At 34.2% G+C, this 9,145-nt stretch overlaps 1 protein-coding gene across 1 annotated transcript in view; it reads left to right on the top strand.

Moving 5' to 3' along the window:
* The window catches only part of sm (smooth), an 88,703-nt gene extending 79,568 nt beyond the window's left edge, over positions 1-9,135 (top strand). Inside the window, exons 7-10 of the mRNA XM_066295161.1 lie at positions 232-536; positions 1,524-1,691; positions 1,754-2,138; positions 4,103-9,135. Of these exons, the coding sequence (XP_066151258.1) occupies positions 232-536; positions 1,524-1,691; positions 1,754-2,138; positions 4,103-4,224 (980 nt within the window). The 3' untranslated portion in view covers positions 4,225-9,135. The remainder of the gene's footprint in view (positions 1-231; positions 537-1,523; positions 1,692-1,753; positions 2,139-4,102) is intronic.
* Positions 9,136-9,145: the final 10 nt, after the last annotated feature.

Below are 9,145 nucleotides of genomic sequence, written 5' to 3' on the forward strand. Positions count from 1 at the left end.
TCTGCTGGTTTTATTAAATTTTTGCCGGATAGTTCAAGTCAGTTAAGTGCCATCCAAAAGCGGACAATATTTTTCAGCGGAGGCCGCCAAGACTCGAACTTTTATTAAACATGGTTTTGAAATTAACATTTTCTTTTTCAGAACATTCGTAGTTAAGCTTAAATTGAAATGTCAATGGATGAAAAAATGCTTTCCACCAACTGTTTTTTTTTTTTTTTTAATGCTTTTTAGATCCATTCCCGTCAGATCCCCACCGTTTCGAAGATCTGAGCAGTGCTGCTATAGCCCCAGGGGGGTATCCACACGATGCACCTCCCTTCGGACCGGGGGCGGTGGCGGCGGCCGCCGCCGACGTCTTCAGGAAAGGGGCAACTCCTGCGGCCGCAGCCACCGATTTCAGGGCAGCTGGAGAGACCCCCCGAGCAAATCCATTTCAGCAACCGGGTGCGGTTCTCATGGTTTATGGATTAGATCCGCTCAGGACCAACGCGGATAAGTTGTTCAATTTGATGTGTCTATATGGGAATGTGGCAAGGGTAAGGGCAGGGGCAGCAGTTGTATAATTTTTGCAAAAATTGGTTTTAGTGGTAAAGCAACCGAATGCTTTCGATTCTTCTTAAGGCACGAACACTTAGAAAAGCTTTGCTAACATCCAAGTTGAAGTATCTAGTTAAATATACGAATGAATAGTTATTTGAATTGTATTTCTAACGAGTTTCACAATCTCCGTTCTTGGACACACATTTGTGCAGGAAAAATTGCAGATTTTACCGTTAAAATTTCATTTGCCGTGACTCTGCCAATATCAAATATGTATTTAGGGTTTGATGCCCAATGATTTTGTTAATCATTTTTACGTATTCAGAGGTGTGTCTATAAAATTAATGTCGGTTTTTAACTTTTAAGCCAATTAGTGCAAATTGCTTCTGCTAAAACGCTTACCATTTTCGAAGCTATGATCAATCCGTTGATTACTGCTCGCAAATCTGAAAAAAAAAACAATATAGAAAATGGAAATTTCGCAGAGAAAATGTTTTCAATTATTAAAATTTGAATACAAATCACCACCCACTGCAGCCAGATCGAATGAAATAGACAACAATATGAAGGATAAAGTCTTCGAACCAATTGTATATGGAAAGAATTCGAATGGAAAGTATTAGGATCAAATAGATCGTTTATCTCAACATTAATTTGGATATAAAAACATGATAAGTGTTAAGGCAACTCGAGTGAAATTTACACTTTTTTGTTCATTGAATTTGGTCATAAAACTTTGAAAGAAAGAGAAGTAAATCATAAACTTTTTTTTCCCTTGGAAATTTGTGAAATAGCAGAGAGCGGGATAAAACTCTAGTGCTACTGTCTCCTTCCTTTATAAACTTTCCCTTTAGCAGCCCGATGAGTTCCTCAGACCTTGCGAAACAAAGGAAATACTGAAATCGATAGGAAACTAGTTAGATAAAGTCAAGAGGAGCTGCTTGAAAAGGACAAATTTAATAAAACTCTTGTATTGTCCTCAGATAAAGTTCCTGAAATCCAAAGAAGGTACTGCCATGGTACAAATGGGCGACAGTGTGGCTGTTGAGCGATGTGTCCAGAACTTAAACAATGTGGCCGTAGGCCTGACTGGGGCAGCGCCCATGGCCAATCACCACCATAAAGAAACTCAAAACGAGATGGACATATCCGTAGGTGTCTACATTTGAAATGGGCGCTTTATGCAAATGTTCACATACACTCCTAACTATAGACAAAAGAACACAAGCTGCAGCTGGCATTCAGCAAGCAGCCTTTCCTCAGCGAAGTGACGAACCCCTATCCGTTACCCGACAAATCGCCCTCATACAAGGAGTACCTGAACAATAAAAACAACAGGTTCATGAACCCCGCAATGGCCAGCAAAAATAGGATTCAGCCCCCCAGCAAAATTCTGCATTTCTTCAACACACCACCGCAAGTGACGGAGGGGGAACTGGTGCAGGTGTTCAAAGACTACGACGTGGTGCCCCCCAAGGCTGTTAAATTGTTTCCCATGAAGTCCGAAAGGAGTAGTTCGGGACTGTTGGAATTTGAGAACACTACGGAAGCTGTAGCGGCTGTTATGGCCTGCAATCATGCCGCTATCGAGAGTCCAGGTAAGGTTTTGGTTGATAGCGTAGGGTTGTTGGTGTCAAAAATTGACGAAAAAAAGTCACATTTACCTTCGAAGGAGACATGCAGAAATATCCAAAAATTTTCTTCAAGAAATGTTTTATTCGGAAAAGACAATTATCTTCAATTTCTGAAATCGGGAAAACTTTGCGAAAAACTTTGCTATTCAAAACTCTTTTTACAGCAAATTTTATTTTTGAAGAAGTTTCTGAAGATTTCTTGCTTTCTTGAAACAACTAAAACGATCTGACTTAGTTTGAACTATTGCTTTTTTAATACAGCAGGAGAGCATCAGAATGATCTTTTTAATTTAAAATTAGCAGCAAGATTTTCTGCAAATTTTAAATATGTTTCAATCAATTCTTTAAAAAACATAATATGAATTTTTTTATTGATAAATAATTTGAATTTTTTCTAGAATTACATAGATTTTGTGAGAAAATTTTTGGTAAATTTCGTGACGTTTAGAATCTCACTTTACCTCATTTAACCTTTAATTTTTTCTTAAATTCTGAATTTTTGCAAGGAAGCTTTGCTTATTACTTGTCTGAAGACTCTCGGAAGAAATTTAAAGTTAATTTTGTAAAGCTTTTAAGTCTTATTCCACCTTTTTCTCTAGTTTTGTTTGAATGTTCTGGTTGCTTTTCTAACGGTATCATGAGGTTTAATAAATTCTGGGAAGTTTTTAATTTAGATTTCACTTTTTGTCAGTGACTTTTCATAGGGTTCTGTGAGGATATTGGTGGTAAGTTTTGTGATATTTTAGTCAAAAATTTGTCAATTTGATCCTATTTCTGAAGTTATAAAAATTGTTTTTTTTTTGGAAATTTTAAATTCGCATACCAATGTGAAAGAATGTTTGAAGGGGATCTTCAGGGTTTAGCGAAACATTTTTGTGCCAAAACGAAATTGACTTACCTGTTAGTAAATATTCCCTACGTCAAGATAATGGATATATCATCGCACTATATACAACTTCTCAATTTATTTTGTGATGTTTTTAAACTCATATTTCGCCATTGAAATTCAAGCCAGGCTTTGCTTACTTTAATGAGGTTCTTAAATTCTTATTACAGCGTTGAATTTATTTGGCAAACTGCAAATTCTGCAAACAAAACGCGAATTTCATTTAAATTACTTCATATATACTGTTTTTTATTCATTGTTGAATTTTAATGAAGTCGTCAAACGGGATGACCCGCTCAAGAAGAGGCTTTCAAATCTTTCAAAAAATTCTTCGATATTTCTTTTAAAATTTGAGAATTTTTTGAGAAGACGTAGTGAATTTTTCAAGGTTTTAATTTGTTTGATTTTACAATTTGATTAGCCAAAAAATGCAGTAGTGCCATCCATATTGAGATATTTTTAAAGATTTTAGCCAATTGTTTGACAACGGAATTTAAAGTATTTCGACAGAGTCGATGAACGCAAGAGAAATTTCGTAAATCTTGGGAAGTTTATCTCGTTTTGTTAGTTTTAATTCACTTTTCAAGGTGGAAATCCCCTAAAGTCTAGAGTTTTTTAGTAAAATTTTGTCCGGTTTTGAAACATTAAAAATTTGAGAGGTATGTGAGAAGATTTTGGTTCATTTTGTGAAATTTTAATTCAGTTTTCCCCTACGAAATCCTACGGCTTGAAAAATGTAAAATGTAGAGTGAAAATCGGAAGTGTGAAATGTGTCTCACGATCTAAAGATGTTTTAAATATGTTATGAAAAATCTATAACGATCACGAAATCTGAAATATGACAAGCTTGACGGTATCAAGGTGGTATAGTGCGTTTGACGTCACATTTTCTTGTTATTTGACTACAGTTGGTTATTTGCCCCACAAGTACTTATTAATTAAAAAATCATGCCAAGGAAAGTTCTTTTTTAACCATTTTTGGACTTTTCAACCACACGAGTGCTTCAAAACGTTTGTAATCCAATCTTGATCTTTTCCACAGGCACTAAATTCCCATTCATAATGAAGCTGTGTTTCTCCTCGTCTCGAAGTATGACAATTCGTAACGGGGATAATGGGAACGGTCCGTCACCGGTCAGAGACGACTCGCAGGGTCCGAATTGAGCCCCAAAGCGGCGGGGTTTGCTCGTTCGTGTAAATCTGTTTTGTTATTGTTAGTTTAAATAACTTTAACGATTCACATATCTTTTCCATGTTCAATGTTATAATTATTACGTTTGTTGTAATTGTTCTTAAATGCGGATTGTCCATTGGAAAGCTAAATATGAAGAAATGGACCTTCCGTACAGGGTGTTGCAAGAGCGGAGTGCTTTAAAATGCTCAAGAAACAAGTTATTTTTGTGCAATAATAAATTTTGTTGATTAAGAGTTTGTTACACCCTGTGTTATGTTAGCGGTTTGTGAAAATGTACTTGCTCTTTTAGCTGAACAATTTTGGGATCGCATGTGCTTCAAATTTCTTAGAAAATCGTTTCAAATGGGATTGGTTTTGACTGTTTTTGACAATGACCTTGTCGATTTTACACCAGTGGACCAAAGGAGGGAATTTCAAGTAGTTCTCTAAATACCGAACTTCTCGAAATTTACTTGCTACAAATGTTTACTGAGTATGTTTTTGAACTTTATTTCGACATTATCGTATAGCGTTGCCAAACCTAGTAATTGTTCACAGTGTTGCCACATTTTTAAGTTAATTATTTTTAGGACAGTTTTATAATATCAAATTGGGACTTGTATTAGCTTTAATTACATATCGTAATTTTAAAGTATAGCGCAAAAATTAATATTGTTAATGACTTATTGCAACGACGTATTTTTAGCTGTTTTTGCCAACGTAGCTTTGAAGGAAAACAATTTTTTAATTCTCTCATTCATTTATCAAATTGCTGTTCAGTGTAGATGACGCCACACGAGTTTTTTTGGTTATACTCTGACTTGTTGCTTTTAGTCATTGCCTCGTGATTGGTTTTCAACGAATAATATTAATTATAAATTCTAGTTGAGTTTGCGATATATCTTCTAAGAAATATTAACCGAAGTCAATATTTATATTAACTATTTCAAAACTTTTAGCAAATAATAAGCTGACACTGACATATTTTAGGGACATATCAAATGATATTTTTTAAGCAATTTTTCTTGGGGTGTAATTGTACAACGTTTTCCTATCTTTGACTAAACATAAAGTGATAGATATAAAACTTTAAATCGGGAAAATTCGCTTTTTTCGTGGTCATTAATAAACAGAAATTCATAATTGGAAATTTACGCAAATAGCTGGGGTAATTTAGTATGTAATAATGAAGCTTCTACCTAAAAACTCAAAAGAGTGCTTAAGCTAAGAAACAATTTTCGTCCTTTAGAGTACTCGCTAGCGGATAAGATCTCTTTAAGTCTGTCTTCCTCTCAATGAGCCCCTTTTTAGCTGGATTTTGTCATATAAACTGAGGTTCAGTTTGAAGATGTATACTAGTATAAGGAGGAGGAGAAAGTTAAGTTGCAATAATTAAATAATTTATACCTAATATATATAATAAAAGCTAAATGATTTAATCTGTGCTTTTGGGGTACGTGTTCGGAGTAGAAAGTTTTGAAATTTTAATATCAAGTTTTCTGAAAAGAGGGGAAATTATTGGGTTAGCGACATTTATTAACCCTCAAAACTTCTCTCGTAATAGTGAGTTTTGTTAATGCGTAGGCGTAATTTTTTGAATTCGGAGTTTAAAATTAAAGACAGTGAAATTAAAAAGGTAAGAAAATATACTAAATTGTTATTTCTGTTGGGCACGTGTGAAAATTCATATTTTTCTCAAGACTTATAAATTGAGCACCCTGTAATGCGTGCGCAAGTAAACTTATGAATAATGGACGTACTTTGAATCCAAATTAAAAATTTTTGAAAGCCAAATTTTCAAAAAAGTTAATTGTAATTGCAGTTAACTGAGTAAAATTAAATTGGCAAGGCCACTAGACACGTGTAGCGACGTTGATTTTTTACCAAAACTCTTTTGTAAATAGGAGATTTCTCTATATTTAGTTCATAGGCGTGCGTTTTTGGAATTCATAGTTTACAATTTAACCAAATTTTTAAAAAATATTACAAAATGAAGATATCCATACACTAGTTTGGCATTTTCTCTGCACGCATATTGAAACATTATGTATACCCCGACCAAATTCTCGTTTACGTCTTGCGAATGGAGAATTTGATAAGGCATGCAGAAGTACGGTTATAAACTTAAGTGTACTCGTTTTGAATCCAATATTTACAAGTTCGATCCAGGAACCCAATTTATTCAGAAAAAGCTTAACAGAGAATTCGTTCATTTGCTGAAATATAGACAACTAAAAAATTAAGTTTTTATATTTTTGTAATTTGATGATAATGCTTATTATCATGAGGGAATTTTTTATTTTATATTTCTGTATTTAAATGAAAAGCCTCAAAAATTACTTTCCCCTCAATAGAATATGGTTTACCCACCACAAATTTTAATGGCTCCTTCAAAGTATTTTTCCCCGAATTTCTTTTATAAATAGAGAATTTGTTAATGTTTGTTCATAAATGCATTAGCAAATTCTTTCAAATCGGCCTGCCTTCAGACATGGAAAATTTCAAAGACAATTTTAGAGAAAAAATAACTTCTATTATAACTTACTGTATTGTACAGAATGTGTCAAATCGTACTCTCGACAGAAGAATCTCACATACCATTTGACATACAAGAAATTTGAAACGAATCTTTTACATTTCACATATCAAAAAATCCTCCATAGGTCCAAAAAATCACAAATTTTCTTTTTATATTTTCTCGCTTGAATTTCTGATAAACGAGAAACGACTGAAGTTTTTAAATATGTTCGAGTGAATAAGTGTATTTCACCGATTCAAGTTTCACGATATGGTGGATGGCAATAGTGAACGTAATGAGGGCACCATCTCTAATGTTATTCGACAAATATTTTGTTGAAATTTTAAAGAAATGGTTTTAGAGGAATCGCAAACCTGGTCGAATATATTATAATAGCGGAGAATGAGTACTGGGTTTTCATAAATCTCAGTAACCATAAGAGGGTCACTTTTAAATATAAATTGATTTAGACGTCAATGTTTATGGAATACTCACTATTGAAAATTATCGACGTAAACGAACTCACATTCTTGAATATTGTGCGTTTACAGTTCGCAACACTCTTTAAACTGTCGCAGGCCGATCACTCCTATTATTAAATATTTTTATATCTTTCAAATTATTTACTTACTGTAGCCTAATACATATTTAGTTGCTATACCTAACTAACTTCTTTTTGTTGTCCTTTAGTTTATATGACTAAATCCACACCGATTTCCGCGCCTTCAAGGAAACAATCTTCATTTAAACCGTGTGATATTTTGCCATTCAAACCTAATTTCTAACAATATGGCCTAATCTTACGTGACTATATGGTTTATTAATAAGGGCTCAACTACTAAATGCTGCTTAAGTGTTGTAGGTAGCTAAGCCTACAGCGAGAAGTCAGGTAATTGGAAATTGGTATTCGCGATTGCCTCTCTTAGCGCCTCTAAACCCCGTTTCAAGAACGTCTAGTTGGCAACACATTCGCTCTATTCCGAACCCTCTCGAAGTAGGGGACCCCCCCCATATAAAAGACAAATAGTAAATGTGAACGTAGTATTAAAAGAATATTTACTTATCTAAATAGTTTTAGTTATTTATTGTCGGTTGCAACCTGCAACCCTGCTAGTTGTAGTTACTGTTTTAGACACTGTGTACCCATATCTGTGGTGAATTAGGTAATTTCCTGCGGTGTTTGCCGATTATTCGTCCACTCTCACTCGTTGCATATCACTTTATCAACACTCACGAGTACCTGAAACGTGCACACAGACATAATCACACCGAAGAATCGGCCATACACCGGGGCGAATCGAAAGCAGGTTCCTGTGTGTTGTTTATTTCTAGTGTTCGTACTATCTCTCTCTATGAACTTGCATCCTGCAATATGTGTCGTAATTCTAATAAATAATGATAAATATATTTAAAAAAGAACATTAGTTTTGAGTCAATTACTTGTGCCTCTAGCGTATCGTAGTAGTTTCACTCATAATGTATCAAACTTATATGCCTGTCTCTCTCTTCTTATTCAGTTTTCACTTCCCGCCCTTGTCTCCACACAAATCTGGGCCACCCAGTTTCTCTCTGTGATATTACTTGATGTTTGTGTTGTTTAAGTTTGTGTAAATTTTAAGACTGTTATAATTTTTTGATATTTTAACGCGTGCCAAATGCTTTCAGTTGATCATTATGTAAATTGTGTAAATAGTGAGCGGCACAGAGGGAGAGACACATATTACGGTGTTCACACAAGATACCCATCCAAGAAATCACCCAAACACCTTACAAGAAGCTTACACGTTCAAAAATACATACATACAAAATACAAGATGTCTCCCATGATTTTACTGGTAAGGACGTCTTGGAAAACTCTTTTGAAAATTCAAGAGCTAACACTGGTCAAAAATTGAATGTTTTAAAGCGACTTAAAATATTTTCTTTTGAGACACATTTTAACACAGAAACAAGCCTCCTCCCATTTTAATCTCCCAACATAGTCACTTTTCGACCAGTTTTAACCGAGAAAGTACACTAAAAATCTAATTTGATAAATGTTATTCATGTATTTTCAGAGCTGTGTATAAAGATTACTAAGAGTATTATATAAATAATAATAGTGAATAATAATAATAAATAAACACGTTCTACAAATATAAATGCCAAAAAATATCTCCACGCCCCGGCTTACGCCTTTGATGGTCGCTCGTTTATTAGGTCTATACGTGTAGACCTATATATATATTTGTCAGTTTCGTCTTCTCTATAATATAGTTTTATTGCTCGATTTTGGAGGGACCAACAAAGTGATCAAACGCCGGGACATGTATTCTTTTATTTATTTATTTTTCCGATTGTGTAAATATATATACGTGGCTAAAAGTAAATTATTGAAAAGTGATATGTGTTTT

This window comes from Euwallacea fornicatus, chromosome 22 (assembly GCF_040115645.1).
Source record: "Euwallacea fornicatus isolate EFF26 chromosome 22, ASM4011564v1, whole genome shotgun sequence".
In the NCBI taxonomy this organism is placed as follows: domain Eukaryota; kingdom Metazoa; phylum Arthropoda; class Insecta; order Coleoptera; family Curculionidae; genus Euwallacea; species Euwallacea fornicatus.